The sequence below is a fragment of the Motacilla alba genome, chromosome 4 (assembly GCF_015832195.1).
Source record: "Motacilla alba alba isolate MOTALB_02 chromosome 4, Motacilla_alba_V1.0_pri, whole genome shotgun sequence".
NCBI classification, from domain to species: domain Eukaryota; kingdom Metazoa; phylum Chordata; class Aves; order Passeriformes; family Motacillidae; genus Motacilla; species Motacilla alba.
In genome coordinates this window covers 1900872-1917078 of record NC_052019.1, presented here as the reverse complement: position 1 = coordinate 1917078, position 16207 = coordinate 1900872, and the positions used below count along the sequence as shown (strand labels likewise).

Genomic DNA, 16207 nt, shown 5'->3' with positions numbered 1-16207 from the left:
CTTCCCACCCCCACCAGCAGCAGCCCTGCAGCCTCCTGGTGCGTGGGTGCTGCTGGCGCCTGTCCCGCTTGGCGCCCTTCCCTGAGCCTTCTGTCACCAGCCCCACAGCCCCTGCTTGTTCCTGCAGCCAGCACGGCTGGGACCTGCTCCCCTCCTGGCATCACCTCACAGTGGCACCAGCTCAGCACCACTGCCGTCACCACCACGGCCACGGGGGTGTCACCTCACCCTGCGCCCCTCCAGCCGAGTGGAAACCCCCAGAGAGCCCCGCAGCCCCCACTCACCCACGCCAAGCTTCTCCTTGGTGGGCAGCCAGGGCGCCATGGCCACCGGGACAGCACCGGGGCCGTGCCGCGGGGACCGGGGCACTGCAGAGCCACGGCTGGTTCCTCCTGCCACCTCCCCGTGTCACGTGTACCCCGCCTTGTGAAACCTCTGCTTCCTCAGCACGCCCCGAGCGCGGGGGTCCCACCCCACCGTCCTGTCCTGCCACCAGCAGCAGGGTGGGGATGGAGCCCCGGGACCCCCACACCCCTCAGCCAAGGGGCTGGGCTCGGGGGGCACTGTCTGGGCACCGGAGTGAGTTGTGGTGGCACGGTGACACCTCTGAGTGACCGAGAGCAGGACTTGGGGCCGGAGCTGGGAGCACACCGTGACACCAGGAGCCGCGAGGGGCCGTGGGCATGTGCCAGCCGTGAGGCTCCTTGCTGGCACTGCTGGCACAAGGTTTCTGCCATCGTGGCATGTGGCATTCACATTCTCTGAGAAATCCCTTCGCCCAGGGTTTTTCTCCTGAGAAGCCTCAGAGAAAAGGAAAACAATTCTGATCTCATTTGCTTCTCCTGTGTTGTGCTCATCTGGAATGTGTTTGGAGATTGTTCACCCACAGGTGATTGTTTCATTGCGTTCTGCTGTGAGTTGTTTTGGCTCTTTGGTCAATCAGGGCCAAGCTGTGTCAGGACTCTGGAGAGAGTCAGGAGTTTTCATTATTAATTTTTTAGCCTTCTGTGAGTATCCTTTCTGTATTCTTTAGTAAAGTTTAGTATAGCATTCTTTAATATAATATATTATCATAAAATAATAAATTAGCCTTCTGAGCACATGGAGCCAGATTCATCATTCCTGCCTTCGTCTGGGGGCAACACAAATACAGTAGAGGCTGGCTCTGGCTCATCCATATTCCCAATTCTTGTCCATATTTCCATCCCTGTCCATATTCCCAACCCTTATCTATATTTCCATCTCTGTCCATATTCCCAACCCTTGTCCATATTCCCATCCCTGTCCATATTTCCAGCCCTGGGCTCCAGCACCAGGGGAGCACCTGGAGCACCCACGCAGCACCGGCCACGCTGCCCGAGGACCCTCTGAGCCCCCAAATCCTGCTCTGCTCCTCTCACATTCCCCGCAGTCAGAGCGACCCCGAGTCCTTTTTTCCCAGCGCAGCGGTCGGAGGAAGAGTCGGAGTTCTTCCGCTCGGGTTCACAAGGTTTTTGTTATTTCTTGTCTAACGCGTTTTCCGTCTGGCCTGCCGGGATCTGTCCAGCAGGTCAGCCAGAGGCACTGCCCGCTCCCGGGCTGCTGTTATCCTTTATACTAAAAACTTGATTTACAGTCAGCTTCCACTCCGAACCCACCTAAAAGTGCCAGCATCACCCAAATCATGGAGGTCAGGAAGAAGAAAGAAGAAGGACAGGGCACGCCCAATTCCCTCCACCTCGGGACCTCGAACCTCCATTCTGAAAATCCCCAAAATTCCATTTTTCGCCCTGTGGCAGCAACCATTACGCTGCTTCAACTTTTGTAATCCTTCACACAGCGTCGGTAACTCGCTCCGTGGGCCGAGATCGAAATCCCGGGTGCCTTCGGCTGCACGCCGGGGTCTCAGAGCCCCCTGCCCGGGGCTCGGGGGTGTCCGGGGTTCCGACATCTCCCGCAGCCCGGCACGGCTCCTTCCCCGCATCCCCCTGGCGTGTCCCCAAACCCCGCTGCGACCTCAGCCTGCCCTGGGGTCACCCCAGACCAGAAGCCAGCCCTGAGAGGAGCCGGTGACCGGCTGGCTGCGGGATCGCCCAAAACCGGTGGCACCGCCCGGGCCGGACACGCAGCACCGGGAGCAGCCCCCGGAGCCGCCGCCCCGCACGGAAAAGCTCGGGACGTGCCGCCAGATCCTCGCCGCTGCACGGAGCTGCCCGCAACGGGGCTGAGCAGAAGGAAATGCGGCCCGGACACCGGCGGGGCGCGGGCACCGGCGTGCGGGGGCTGCCGGGGAGCAGGAACGGCGGCCGCGGCGCTCCCTGCAGCCTCCGAGGTTCCCGATCCCGCAGCGCCGGGGCCAACAGGCACCGCTCGCTCCCCAGCCGGCGCTGCCCGGTGCGCGGTCCCGGCGGGAGCTCAGGCCGGGCCGTTCGCCGGTCACGGAGCTCCACCTGCCGGTCCCACCGGGAGCGGCTCCGGGTGCGAGGTGCCGGTACGGGATGGCCGGCATCGGGATGGCCGGCCCCGATACACGCCGTGCTGGTACGGGATGCCCCGCTCCGGCAGCGGGATGCCAGCACCGTTACGGGATGCTCCGGTACGGAAGGACCGACACCGGTACGGGATGCCCGGCTCCAGTACACCCCACAGCAGTATAGGATATCCCCCATGGAGATGTCCGGGATGCGCCGGTACAAGACGCCCGGCTGTGGTACGCCCGTTCCCGCACCCGGATGCCCCGCACCAGCACCGAGACGTCCGGTACCGGAAAACCCGGTCCGAATAGGGGCCGCGGGGGGGCTCGGGCTGCAGCCGCGCCCGGCTCGGGGCGCACACGGGAGCTGGCAGCGGAGGCGGGAGGCGGGAGCGGTGCCGGGGTTACAGGGGTTGCCGGGGTTACCGGGGTTACCGGCGGGCCCCGCCCGCCCCCGTCCCGCCGCCACATCCGGGCCCCGCCCGGCGCGGGCGCTGATTGGCTGCCGCGGGCGGGGCGCGTGATGACGCGCGGGTCACGTGGCCGCGCCCCCCGGCAGGACCCGCGGTGGCGCGCGCAGGTGAGCGGCGGGACCGGAACCGGAACCGGGGCCGGAACCGGGGCCGCGGCCCGGAGGGGGTACGGGAGACCCGCCCCCGACCCGCCCGCTCGCTCCGCTGAGATCCGGACCGGGCACCTGAGCACCGGCACCGGGCCGCACCGTCCCGTACAGGTGCTCCGCCGACCCGGTCCGGTCCGTGCCGTTCGGGACCGACCCTCCCAAGGTGTCCGCCCTGTCCCGCAACCCCTGTACCCTGCCTCCCGTCCCCACGCACAGCCCCGCCCGGTGTCCGCAGTCCGCTCGATCCCGCGGGGCTCTCCCGGTGCCCCCTCCCCTTTCCCGGTTCCCTGCCCGTCCTCCCGGTCCCCCACACTCCGGTTCTGTTGCCGATCTCCGCGGCCTTGTCACCTCTCTCCGTGCCCCTGTGCCTGCATCCCCGCCCGTCCCCGGTACCCGCGGTCCCCCCTCCCCGCGGGACGGGACGTGGCACTGCGCTGCACCGGGCTCCGTCCCGGGACGTAGGCGGGGGTGGGTCAGCGCCGGTCCCGCTCCACCCCCGCCCGCCCTCGCAGCTCCGGTGTCCCCGCCATGGCCGGCTCCGGGGCCCCGGGTCCCCTGCCCGGGCCGAGCAGCCCCGGTTCCGCGCTGGAGGAGGAGGAGGAGGAGGAGGAGGATGAAGAGCCGTCCCTGGGCTGCGACGGCGACCTGGAGGTGAACCCCTACGACGGGCTGCCCTTCTCCTCCCGGTACTACGAGCTGCTGCGGCAGCGCCGGGAGCTGCCGGTGTGGACCACCAAGTACAGCTTCATGGAGCACCTGGAGGGCAGCAGCGGCATCGTGCTGGTCTCCGGGCCCCCCGGTACCGGCAAGAGCACGCAGGTGAGGGCAGGGCAGCTGGGGTGGGGTGTCTGACCCTCCCACACCGGCTGGAGAGAGACACGCACACGGACAGGGAGCCCGGGAACGCTGCACGGAGCCCGGCGGGGTGGGCACCGGGCGAGGGACACCGGGGAGCGGCTGGCAGCGGAGGGAGGAACGGCTCCCTCCCGGAGCTGGGCCTCCAGATCCCCGCGGGCTGGCCCGGGGAGGCGGTCCCAGCTGCTGGTGACACTCGGGGACGGCACCTGGCAGACTTTGACCCGGGAGGGGATTGCAGGAGCAGCGGTGGCTGCGGGGCCGGAACGGGCTGGGTGCCCCCGGACTGCCCAAGAGGGGCTGGGTCCCCCCAGGCTATCCAAGAGGGGCCGGGTCCCCCGGGCTATCCAGGATGGGCTGGGTCCCCCCCGGGCTATCCAAGAGGGGCTGGGTCCCCCAGAAATATCCAGGATGGGCTGGGTCCCCCCCGACTGCCCAAGAGGGGCTGGGTCCCCCCGGGCTATCGGGGTGTTTGCCCTGGGTTCCAGGTGCTCAACCAAATCAGCTCCCTGGGTGTGACCCTGCTGAGTTTCTGGGCTGGGCTGGCGCTGCCGGATTCGGGGATCAAAGCTCCCGTGCGGGCCCCAGGGCTGGTGTTTTGGGGTGCAGCACCCTGTAGGGCCCTGGGGACACTGAGGCACAGGCGCTGCTTGCAGGGGGCTCCGAGGTGACGGGAGGAAGCAGCACTCGGGTCGCTGGTGCCAAAGGACATCTGCGTGGCCTTGGCACTGTCCCACACTGCCAGGCCGGGCACTTTGCCAGCGGCTGCTCCCTGGTGATCCCTTCCCTGTCTCTCTGTGGGGTTTGCCGGGCCATTGTCCCACGTCCCTAATGTGAGGGCAGGGTCGTGGTGTCCCCCAGCGGGGCAGGAAGCTGCGGGCGCGGGGCCACGGGGCTCCTGTTACAGACCGTGGGGCTCAGAGGTGACAGGAGTGCGGAGGGGACGTCCCGCCTGAGCTTTGAGTGCCTCTGGACAGCCCCTAGCCCCGGAGATCCTGCAGCCAGCTCCGTGGGGAGGCTCCTTGTGCCCTTTGGAGCGGCACAGCGGGGAGGGGACGCTCCCGGGAGCCGCGCTACCCATGCCGTGTCCCCACAGATCCCTCAGTGGTGCGCCGAGTACGCCCTGTCCATGTCGTTTGCCCACGGGCTGGTGGCCTGCACCCAGCCCCACAGCCTGGCCGCCCTCAGCCTCTCCCTGCGCGTGGCCGACGAGATGGACCTGAACCTGGGCCACGAGGTGGGCTACTGCGTGCCCCACGAGGACTGCTGCACGGGCGACACCATCCTCAGGTACGGCAGGGACCGGGGACGGCGGGGCCGCGCTGGCAGCACGGAGCCCTAATCCCGCTGAGCTGCCCTAATCCCTTAATCCCGGCCTCGCTGGGGAGCGCACGGGCTGCCCTGGGGAGGGGCTGCCCTGGGGAGGAGGCTGCTCTGGGGGGGGATCTGCCGTGAGGAAGGGGTGCTCTGGGGAGGGGGCTGCCCTGGGGAGGGAGGGGGGTGTCGTGGGGAGGGATCTGTGCTGGGGACGGGGCTGCCGTGGGGAGGGAGGGGGCTGTCGTGGGGAGAGGGCTGCTGTGGAGGAGGGGCTGCCATGAGGAAGGGGTGCTCTAGGGAGGGGCTATCGTGGGGGAGGGGGCTGCTCTGGGGAAGGGGCTGCTCTGGGGACAGGGGGGGCTGCCCTGGGGAGGGGGCTGCCATGAGGAAGGGGTGCTCTGGGGAGGAGGGTGCTGTGAGGAAGGGGCTGCCGTGGGGAGGGGGCTGCTCTGGAGAGAGGGCTGCTGTGATGAAGGAGCTGCTCTGGGGACAGAGGGGGCTGCCATGAGAAAGGGGCTGCCCTGGGGAGGGGGCTGCTGTGGTGAGGGGGTTGCCCTGGAGAGGGAGAGGGCTGCCGTGGGGAGGGGGTGCTCTGGGGAGGAGGCTGCTGTGAGGAAGGGGTGCTGTGGAGAGGGGGCTGCCCTGGGAAGGGGCTGCTCTGGGGACAGAGGGGGCTGCCGTGAGGAAGGGCTGCCCTGGGGAGGGGGCTGCTGTGGGGAGGGGGTTGCCCTGGGGAGGGAGAGGGCTGCCGTGGGGATGGGGTCCTCTGGGAAGGGGGCTGCCGTGAGGAAGGGGTGCTCTGGGCAGGGATCTATGCTGGGGAGGGGGCTGCCTTGGGGAAGGGGCTGCCCTTGGGAGGGGGCTGCCATGAGGAAGGGGTGCCCTGGGGAGGGGGCTGCCCTGGGGCGGGTGTCACAAGTCCCAGCTGGATGATGACAGGGGGTGACAGATCCCCCTGTCAGGCGCCGCAGAATCCCAGCTCCGGTGGAGGTTCAGCCCGGAAACAAAAGGGCAGCACCGGGGTCCTGGGGTGGAACTGGGGAAACTTTACTCCATGGCAAAACTCCCCCTCCCCAGCATCCCAGGACCCCGAGCTGGGGGCAGACAATGGTTTATAAACGGGGGGAGGGCTCAGGGGAGGATACGATCTTTAATTAATCGGGAGAACTGGGGGTGGAACACACGGCGGGAATGCAATGTGTAAACCAACGAAGGATTTCAAGGGAAAGAACAGCTTCAGGGAGCCAGTGGGGTTTGGAAAAATCCAAAAGTGACAGGGAAGTTTCCAAGGGTAGGTTCGGGGAGAAATTGGCATTTAATGAAGGAGGAGTAAAGAAGGTTCTGGGGAAAGGGTAGGGACAAGAGGAGCTAAGAGCTGGGGAGAGGAGGGGGTTTAAAACTTGGCAGGGAGTAGCTGGGTAATAAACATAAAAACCAACACTAAACTGAACTAAATAACAATGGGGGAGCAAGTCTGATTTTAGAAACAAAAGATGCAAAATGAGAAACCTGTGCCACTCCAAAGGCAGGGGGAGGGCAGCATAAGGGGATTACAGAATCACAAATCAAACAGTAAGCATGCTAATAAAACTAAAGAAAACACACCGCAGCAGGAGGGGGCTGCTCTGGGGCGTCTCAGTTTGGAAAGACAGGCGCGTGCTGAGGAAGGCAGGAGCCTCCCCTAAAATGGGGAATGTAACCCCCCCCCCCTCCAAATTGTTATAAATTTGAAATTAAGGGGCTCTCAGGCAAACATATGGGGAGCAGGGATAAGAGTTCTTTACTAGGGAAGAGAATAAAAAGAAAATTAACAATGCAATAAATCAAAATAACCCTGACAAGAGTCAGAATAGGAGTTGTGGGTCAGGGTGGTGGCAGCAGTGCCATTGGAATTGTGGCTGCCGCCCTCCTGGAGTGTCAGGGGTGGTTCTGGTGGAGCAGGGATCCTGGAGAAGGGTGGAGTCTTCCTCTGGGAATGCAGTGGAAAGGCTGTCCTGCTGTCCCAGAATCTCAGATTGTATCCAGGCAGGAATGCTTGGCTCCTGCCCTGGGCAGAGCATCTCCCAGTGGGATGATGGAATTTGATCAGCCATGCAGGGACACTCACTGGCCATGAACAGAAGATCATTAATAATTAGTGGCCCATTAACAGCAGAGATCTCCTGGAGGGAGGATTGGCTGTGGAAGAGATAAAGAAAACAGCCCAGTTCACAGAAGATAACTGCCCCACCTCTAGGAGATGGCAAATAGAAAACACATTGCTTGGCAATCTAGGAGAGATGCCAGGGAGGGTGTGTGGCATGGTGACAGTGTGGTGACAGCGTGGAGGAGCAAATAGAACACAAATTGCTTGGCAATCCAGGACATGGGGAGGGGAGGGGGCTGCTCTGGGGAGGAGCTGAGGCTTCCCCCCAGCCGGGGGTCCGCTCTGAGGGCTCGGGGCCGTGGCAGGTTCTGCTCGGATGAGATGCTGCTGCGGGAGATGACGTCGGAGCCGCTGCTGCGGCAGTACGGGGTGGTGGTGCTGGACGAGGCGCAGGAGCGCACGGTGCCCACGGACGCGCTGCTGGGGCTGCTCAAGGACGTGCTGCGCCAGCGCCCGGCCCTGCGCCTCGTGGTGCTCACCTCGCCCGCCCTGGAGCCGCGGCTGCGCGCCTTCTGCGGGGACCCCCCCCGTGGTGCGGGTGCCCGGGCACGGCTCCCCGCCGCAGCTGCTCTACCGCGAGCCGCCGGCCCACGGGAGCGTGGCCGCTGCCTGTCAGGCCGTGCTGGACATCCACCGGCGCCAGGAGCCCGGCCACGTCCTCGTCTTCCTGGCCAGCGAGCAGGTGGGGATGGGGGGGGGGGGCAGGGGAGGTTTGGGGGGGTCCTCCCAGTGGGGAGCACAAAGGATGGCGGAGCAGCCGCGGCTCCTCTGTAGTGGAGGTGGGCGCAGGGCATGGCACGGCACGCTGGTCTGGGAATGGGGACGCTGCGGGTGTCAGCGGGTGTCACCTGTCCCCTCTTGTCCTCGCTCAGGAGATCTCCGAGTGCTGCGCCGCCATCCAGACGGAGGCCGTGGCGCTGAGCCCGGCGCTGGGCCCGCTGCTGGTGCTGCCGCTGCACCCCGGCGTGGGCCGGGCCGCGCAGCGACTCTACGAGACGCCCGAGGAGGGCCGGGAGCGCCGCGTCATTGTCACCCACTGGCTCGGGGACTCGTCCTTCTCGCTGGGCTCCGTGCGCTTCGTCATCGACTCGGGGCTGGAGCTGCGCAGCGTGAGTGGGACAGGACGGGTGGGGGTCTGGGTGTGCCCCGGGTGCAGTGGGCTGTGAGATTCCAGGCTGGGAGGAGGGGTCTGCCCCGGGGAGGTGGCAGCGGTGGCCCCGCAGTGGCAGGAGAGGGGCCTCGGGGGATGGCAGGGGAGCGTCCCACTCACAGCCTGCCACAGGTGTACAACCCCCGCATCCGTGCCGAGTCCCAGGTGCTGCGGCCCATCAGCCGGAGCCAGGCCGAGTCCCGCATGCAGCGAGCGGCTGGCAGCCCCCCAGGTGAGCCCCTGCTCCGGTGTCCCCCCTCGGGACCTCCAGCAGCCCCTGGGCCAGCACCCGTCCCCACGTGTCCCTGTCCCGGCTCATGGCCTCTCTCCTGCAGGCACCTGCCTGCGCCTGTACTCGGAGGCCTTTGAGCAGCGGCTGCCCCCCAGCCCCGCGCCCCACGTCAGCGAGACCAGCCTGAGCCGCCTGGTGCTGCTGCTGAAGCGCCTGGACATCGCCGACATGGGCCAGTGTGACTTCCTTGACCGCCCAGGTAGAGCCCAGGGGTCCAGGCGTGGCGTGGGGGGCTGGAGCAGGGGGGCACCATGGGGCAGCCGTGGCCGCGGCCATCACTGCGGCCTGGGTTGTCTCTGGGGAGGGACTGGGGGCCCGGCAGGTGCGGGACAGAGTGGGCAAAGCTGCCTGATGTCCCACCCCAGCCCCCGAGTCGCTGATGCAAGCGCTGGAGGACCTGGACTACCTGGCAGCCCTGGATGACGACGGGAATCTGTCGGAGGTGGGGATCATCATGTCGGAGTTCCCGCTGGACCCGCAGCTGGCCAAGGCCCTCATCGCCTCCTGCGAGTTCGACTGCGTGGAGGAGATGGTCAGCCTGGCCGCCATGCTCACAGGTACCCTGCGGGGGAATTGGGGTGGCCCTCGGGAGCCAGCACTGCCGGGGGGCACGCAGTGACGCCCTGGCCACCCCCAGCATCCCCCTGCTTCGTGCCCCTGTCCACGCACCTGGAGGAGGCCGTGGCCCTGCGGCGGCGGGCGCTGCTGCACCCCAACGGGGACCACTTCACCCTCATCAACATCTTCAATGCCTTCCAGCAGCGTGAGTGTGGGCAGGGGCCGGGGGGCGTGCACCCCCGTGGGCATCCCACTGACCCCTTTGTGTCCCCTGTATCCCCCTGCTCCTCCTGCTGTCCCACACCCCCTCTTGTGTCCCCTGCCCTGGGGGTATATTCCTGACCCCATCCTAGTGCCCAGCCTGGCTGGGGGAGGATCTGGGGGTCCCAGCTCTAGGCTGGGGGCTCAGTCCTTGTCACCGCTGTGTGAAGGGGTCGCAGACAGGGGAAGCAGCAGTGCTCTTGTGTTCCCCAAGCCCCCAGCCCAGCGGGCTCTCTGCTCACCTGTCCCCATCCCCATGGCACTACTGTCCTGTCCCCACATTGCTGACCCCACTGTCCCACCCCTGTCCCGCTATCACAGCCCCCACTGTGCCACCCCTGTCCCACATCACAGCCCCCACTGTCCCACCCCTGTCCCCCCATCACAGCCCCCACTGTGCCACCCCTGTCCTCCATCACAGCCCCCACTGTGCCACCCCTGTCCCCTCATCACAGCCCCCACTGTGCCACCCCTGTCCTCCATCACAGCCCCCACTGTGCCACCCCTGTCCCCCCATCGCTGATCCCGTTGTCCCTCGCGCAGACGCGGGGGACGAGGGCTGGTGCCGGAAGCACGGGCTGTGTGCCGAGGCGCTGCGCCTGGCGGGCACGGTGCGCGCCGAGCTGCTGGAGGCCATGCGCCGCATCGAGCTCCCGGTGTCGCCGCCCGCCTTCGGCTCCGACGCCAACGCCCTCAACATCCAGCGGGCCCTCATCTCCGGCTACTTCCTCAAGGTGGGCCCTGGGGCTTGTGGGGAGTTACGGGGGAGATGTTGGGGCGTGCCAGCCACCCCGCTCCCTCCCGGTCCCTCCCAGGTCGCCCGGGACATCGACGGCTCCGGTAACTACGTGATGCTGACGCACAAGCACGTGGCGCACCTGGCCCCCGCCTGCGGGTACCTGCTGAGGCCGCCCCCGCGCCGCCTGCCCCCCTGGGTGCTCTACCACGAGTTCACCATCTCTCAGGACAACTGCCTGCGCGTGGTCTCGGAGATCCAGCCCCAGATGTGAGGGCACGGGGAGGGACGGGTCCTTCCTTACAGGGTGTGCCCGTAGCTGGCTGACCTCACCCTGTGCTCGCAGGCTGGCGGAGCTGGCCCCGCAGTACTACCTGAGCAACCTGCCGCCCAGCGAGGGCCGGGACCTGCTGATGGAGCTGCGGGAGAAGGTGGTGGCAGCAGAGGAGGCGCCGGCAGAGGCGGAGCTGGCGGAGGAGGCGGCGGGACGCGAGGACGAGCACGGGGACGTCTGCGTCCTGCAGTGAGCCGGAGCACCGGAGCCCCGCGGTGGGGCTGCCTGGGCTTGGCCATGACCCTGGGGACAGGGGAGCCCCGGGGAGGCCCCAGGGGGGCTGTGTGGCCGCAGGGGCTGTCCCGGGTCCCAGGGAGGCGCGGGCACGGCCTGGCACTGCCTCAGCACTGTGCCGGGGTCAGTCGTGGGCCGGCGGCCGTGGGACCACCCCGGCACCTCAGAGCGTGGGTTGGGGAGGGCTGGCCCCGGCCAGGGGAGTGCTGTGGGCCCTCCCCACTGGGCTCCTTCACCCCGTCATTCCCGGGGGTGCCGCGGGGCTGGAGGTGTCACCTGTGCCACTCCCCCCACGCCCGGGGCCGAGGGGCCACGCACGGGTCCCTCCTCCTGTATAAAGTTTTGTGACCTTTGCTCCTGGCTTCGTGTCCATGATTGCAGCGAGGGGTCCAGCCAGGGTGGGAACCATCCCGCCAAGGGACATCACCACAGAGGGGTCCAGCCAGGGTGGGAACCATCCCGCCAAGGGACATCATCACAGAGGGGTCCAGCCAGGGTGGGAACCATCCCACCAAGGGACATCATCACAGAGGGGTCCAGCCAGGGTGGGCTCTGTCCCAGCAAGGGACATCATCACAGAGGGGTCTGGCCAGGGTGGGGTCCATGCCACCAAGGGACATCGCCACAGAGGGGTCCAGCCATCCCATCAAGGGACATCACCACACAGGGGTTCAGCCAGAGTGGGCTCTGTCCCTGCTGCTCCCGTTTCCCAGGGATGGTTTCTGTCCATGAGGACTCGCTGCCCTCCCACCCGTGTTTGGAGTGCCAGGCCAGGGTTCCAGCCATGCTGAGGCTCTGAGGGCATCCCTGGCCTTTGCCTCAGGACTTCCCCTCCGTGGTTTTGGTTCTTCTGCAGAAACCAAGGGGAAGCTGTGTGGTGAGCTGGGGGCGAGCGGGCCACCGAACCTGCTGCCGACGCCTGCTTCCCCCACACAGGGCAGGGCACAGGGGCACCCCCGGGCAAGGCACCCCATCCCTCCCTCCCTCCCTCTCCTTTTGGGGTCCCCCACAGTGCTACAGCCAAGGGCTGAGCATGGGGCCTGGGGGTCCCGGCTCCCCGTCCCCACCCCTCAGCCCACACACGGGGGTTGGCTCTGCTCAGGGAGGGACCTTGGAGGTCCCACTGCCCTGTCCTGGCCGCAGTGCCTCAAAAGGTGAGAGCTGGGCTCCCCCAGCCTCCCACAGCCCCAGTTCCCCTTTGCTTTCTAGGAACTCCAGAAAGTACGTGAAAGGGTACAGTGCTCCCCTGCCCAGGGTGGGGGCTGCTGCGGGCATGCCCTCGCCACGGGCTGGCATCAGTGGGGTGGCAATGGGGTGACAGTGATGATCTCTGTCCCCTGTCTCTGTCCTCTCCCCCCCCTATTAAAACCTCACCTCTGCACAGCATCCCATGGGCCGCACAGGAGGGGAGGGCTGTGCCAACCTGTGCCAGGCTGGAGGCACCACCCCAAGCCTCTGTGGAAACCCTCCCCTGTCCTCAACCCCCCCAGAGGGGCCCGGCCCTGAGCCGCCCCTCTCCAGCCCCCCGGCACAGGTGCTGATAGACCTCCCAGGTCCCCCCGCCCCATAGCAGGGCACTGTGGGGGTTCTGAGCAGCACACGGTGATGTGCAGACCCTCAGGGGCTGCAGGACCCCCCTGAGAGAGCTGGGACCACCCAAAACCCCAACACCACCCCAGATGCCCAGCGCTGCCCCTTGCCTGGGTGTTCCCAGGGTGACCCATGCTCTGGCATTCTGGGGCAGGGCGGGGCAGGGCAGGGGGTGTGCGGTGCCCCCCGCCCTGGGAAGTACCAGCAGTGGTGTGGGTGGGAGGCAGGGGGCTGGAGCGTGGGTCCCATCCTCCAGTTCTGAGAACTGTGATGCTGCTGTGACTGCACCTTGGGACAGCCCCAGCGAGTCCAGCCCAGTATAAGAGCGCAGCCCCTGGCTCTGCCGAGCCCACCAGAGACACACGCAGAGGTAGGCACAGAGCGGGGGGCTCGGGGGGGATCCTGCTTCGGGGGTGCTGCTGCCAGGGCTGGGGGCTCTGCCCTGGCTGGCCCTGCCGGCTGTGCCCCTCTCCTGGGTTATGGCTGCCCTTCCCCACCCTTTCCCTTGCCAGATGCTGGTGCTGGTGGCACTGCTGCTGTTCCTGGTGCCTGCAGAAGCCCTGACTGCCTTCCCCCTGAAGCGTGAGCGCTGCTCCCGGGGCACAGGGGAGGCCTTGGAGGGGGGAGCTGGCTGGGGCAGCTGCGGGGACTGCAGAGGAAGCAGAGGGAGTGGGGGGCATCCCAAACCCACATCCTTCTGATAGGGGCTGGGAGGTCAGAGGGTGGGCATGAGGGTGGGCATGGGGAGTGGGGGGATGGATGTGGAGTGCAGGAGCAGGGTGGGGACAGGATGGTTGTGAGGCCACCACCCATGGTGGTTTGGGGGACAATCTGCCCCCAGCACTGACCGCAGGCTCTGCCTCTCCCCTCCAGTCCAGGTGGGGAAGCTCAACCAGGACGTGGTGGTGCGATGTGACACCGCAGAGCAGCACATCCGCTGGACACTCAACGGGGAGGAGGAGCCCATGGCCGAACTGATGCCTGAGGGCCAGAAGCTCACCATCCTCGGCTTGGACCTGCCAGCCACCGGCAACTACAGCTGCTGGGCTGGCCCCGTCCTGCTGGACAGCACCTACGTGGTGCTCAGCAGCGCCCGTACGGAGGGGCACGGCTGGGGGGGACGGGGGGCAGGGGGTGGAGGGCTGAGGACCAGGAGATGCTCTCCTTGTGGGCACAAGGGCTGTGGGGCCCCTTGCAGGGAGGGGGCACCGCTCCTGGCCTCACGCAGCCCCTGATCAGCCACCCCTCGACCCCTCAGGCGAGGAGGAGATCAACGTGTCGTGCCAGGCCGAGTCCTACAATGGCTCCTTCCACTGCTCCTGGCCCGGGCCCCCCTCTGCCATCTTCCGTGCCCGCCTCATCCGCAGGTGGGTGCCCCGGGACCCCCCCCAAACCCACAGCAGCGCCACGGGCACCCCGCCCTAAGAGCTGCCCTCGCCTCCCTCCCCGCAGCGATGGCTCCGTGGGGCCGTGGGTGCCGGTGGCCAGCGACCATGGCAGGTTCAACACCAGCCTGGCAGACCCCCTGTTCTGCCCCTTCGGAGAGGAGCTGCGCCCGCTCCAGCTGCACCTGGAGGGGCTCTCGGACACCTCCTACCTCAACCTCTCCAGGCATTTCTTCCTCCGCGACATTGGTGAGCTCAGGGCGGGAGCAGCGGGGTGGGGGCATCCAAGAGGTCCTGGAAGCTCCGGGGGGAGGGTCTCAGCCCCTGTTCTGAGCCCCCTTTTGTCCACAGTGCGTCCTGATCCGCCCCAGGAGCTGATCCTGCAGCAGCGGGGGGAGCAGCTCCACCTGGCCTGGGCCCCCCCGGCCTCCTGGCCGCTCCCCAAGTCCTACTTTGCGCTGCTCTACCACCTACAGTACGAGCTCCACAACGGCTCCCAGGTAATGGGGTGGGGGTCTCAGCCCAGGGGGCCCCTGCACAGGCTGCCCCATGTGCCCACCCTGCCCCTGCCCCATCCCTGGCTCCTCGCTGTGCCTGGCAAGATGCCCAGCCACGGCCCCTCCTCACTCTGCTGCTTCCCTTCCTGGGGTGATGAGTTGTCACCCCTGGCTGTCACCCCTGCTCCCCCCAGCGCTGCCGGGGTCAGGGGGTGCTGGTGCCCCCCTCCCCGAGGGTCTCCCTAGACCATGCCCTGCCCCCTTTGCAGGTTGAGCAGTTCGTGGAGGGCGCGGAGGAGACGCCGGTGCCGGCAGGAGCGGGGCGGGTGCGAATCAGCTGCCGGGACCCCTACACCCCCCCGGCCTGGAGCCCCTGGAGCGCCTGGACGAGCCTCGATGCACCCCAATAACAGCGGCTTTGAGGGCGCCGACCCCACAGCCGGGCACCTCCTTTCTCCAGAACCCCCATCCCTTTATGGCTCTGAAAGGATTAAAACTCTGGGATTGGCTTTGCCACCACAAACCCTGCTCGGTGTCTGTGGGGAGGGAGGTGCTGGGCCCCCACAGCACAAAACTCAGCCCTGGGGTCCATCTGCATGGCTGGGACAGGCTCCACCCGTGCTCCAGCCCAGCTCGGGGACAGGTGGGGTAGAGGGTCCCCACAGCCCTGCCCAGCTACTCACGGCTTCCCTGAACTCCCCCAACCCTCAAAAACCCCTCCCAGCTCTGCCTCCTTTCTGGGGACTGCGGTGGGACAACGTGCCCAGGCACAGGAGCAGCTCCCCGTCCCCACATCCCGGGCAGCAGGATCCCATCCTGACCCCAAAGTGCCGCTGGCATTGCGGGGGTCCAGGGACCACCCATCACCACTGGGGGGACTCAGTTTCTACCGAAGCTGTGGCCCCACAATGTGTCCCCTCAGTGTCCCCGTGCCGTGCCCAGTTCGGGGGTGAGGGGCTGCGCCAGGCAGGAGGGAACCCACACCCCTCCCTGAGCCCCCCACGTCCCCACAGACCCCTGGAGCAGAGCCGGGGGCGCTGCCCACCCCCCTGCAGCCGGGCCGGCTCCGGGTGATGCCACGGGGCTTTATTGAGGTGCTTCCACAGGGGTCTGGGCCGGGACCCCCACCCCGGCGAGGCTGGTGAGTGTGTGTCCCCACGGGCGCTGCCCTCCCGGGGGGCCCGGGGCGGCGGCCACGCACAAGTCCGGGGGACCCGTGGAACGGGGGGACAGAAGGACCGGGGCTCCGTGAGTCCAGAGAGGTCCCGAGGGTCTCAGGGAACCGTGGCCCGGGGTGCAGGAGTCGGGAGTCTGGCGGAGGAACCGAGGTCCGGTGTCGGGGTGAGGATCCGGTCCCGGGACCGTGGGTCCGGTGGTAACGGCAGGGCCGGGGTCCGGTGGTGGGACCGGGGCTCCGGGGGTCCGCTCACGGCGGGGCCAAGCCGCCCAGGCGGAGCTCCTCGCTCTCCAGCATCTCCCTGGAAAAGAAGGGCTGGGCTAAGCCCCTGGCCCCCCGTGCCCCCCGCGCCCCCCTCGCGTACCGGTACGCGGCGATCTCCGCCTCCAGCGCCATCCGCAGCCGCAGCAGGGCCGGGTACTCCCGCAGGCAGCGGGCCATCTCCGCCTCCGCCGCCCCGATCTCCCGCTCCAGCTCCGCCACCCGCTCCTGAGCCGGGCCGTCAGCAGCGCCGGGGCCGCGGGGCGACCCCCGGGATCCCCGGCCGGGCCCCCGCACACAGTGACCGATTGGCCCTACAGGGACCCCCGCCCACACCCCC

At 67.4% G+C, this 16207-nt stretch overlaps 3 protein-coding genes across 4 annotated transcripts in view; 2 read left to right on the top strand and 1 right to left on the bottom strand.

Annotated features, from left to right (window-relative positions):
* Window positions 1–421, bottom strand: part of LOC119700469 (dedicator of cytokinesis protein 2-like) — a 52294-nt gene extending 51873 nt beyond the window's left edge. For both annotated transcript variants that reach the window (XM_038135642.1, XM_038135643.1), the window contains exon 1: window positions 285–421. In XM_038135642.1, the coding sequence (XP_037991570.1) occupies window positions 285–324 (40 nt within the window). In that variant the 5' untranslated portion in view covers window positions 325–421. The remainder of the gene's footprint in view (window positions 1–284) is intronic.
* Window positions 422–3105: 2684 nt separating this feature from the next.
* Window positions 3106–11312, top strand: DQX1 (DEAQ-box RNA dependent ATPase 1). The gene is given in 12 exon segments (XM_038136457.1): window positions 3106–3893; window positions 5026–5219; window positions 7698–7914; window positions 7916–8074; window positions 8265–8501; window positions 8675–8774; window positions 8878–9033; window positions 9200–9391; window positions 9472–9597; window positions 10197–10387; window positions 10469–10659; window positions 10736–11312. Coding segments are annotated over 12 exon segments (2235 nt in total). The 5' UTR covers window positions 3106–3602; the 3' UTR covers window positions 10917–11312.
* Window positions 11313–12779: 1467 nt separating this feature from the next.
* LOC119700788 (interleukin-12 subunit beta-like) lies at window positions 12780–14861 on the top strand. Its single transcript, XM_038136406.1, has 6 exons — window positions 12780–13129; window positions 13421–13642; window positions 13806–13914; window positions 14000–14181; window positions 14284–14432; window positions 14699–14861. Exons 1-6 carry the CDS (start codon window positions 13027–13029, stop codon window positions 14837–14839), a joined length of 906 nt encoding a protein of 301 aa, XP_037992334.1. The 5' UTR covers window positions 12780–13026; the 3' UTR covers window positions 14840–14861.
* The last annotated feature ends 1346 nt before the right edge of the window (window positions 14862–16207 follow it).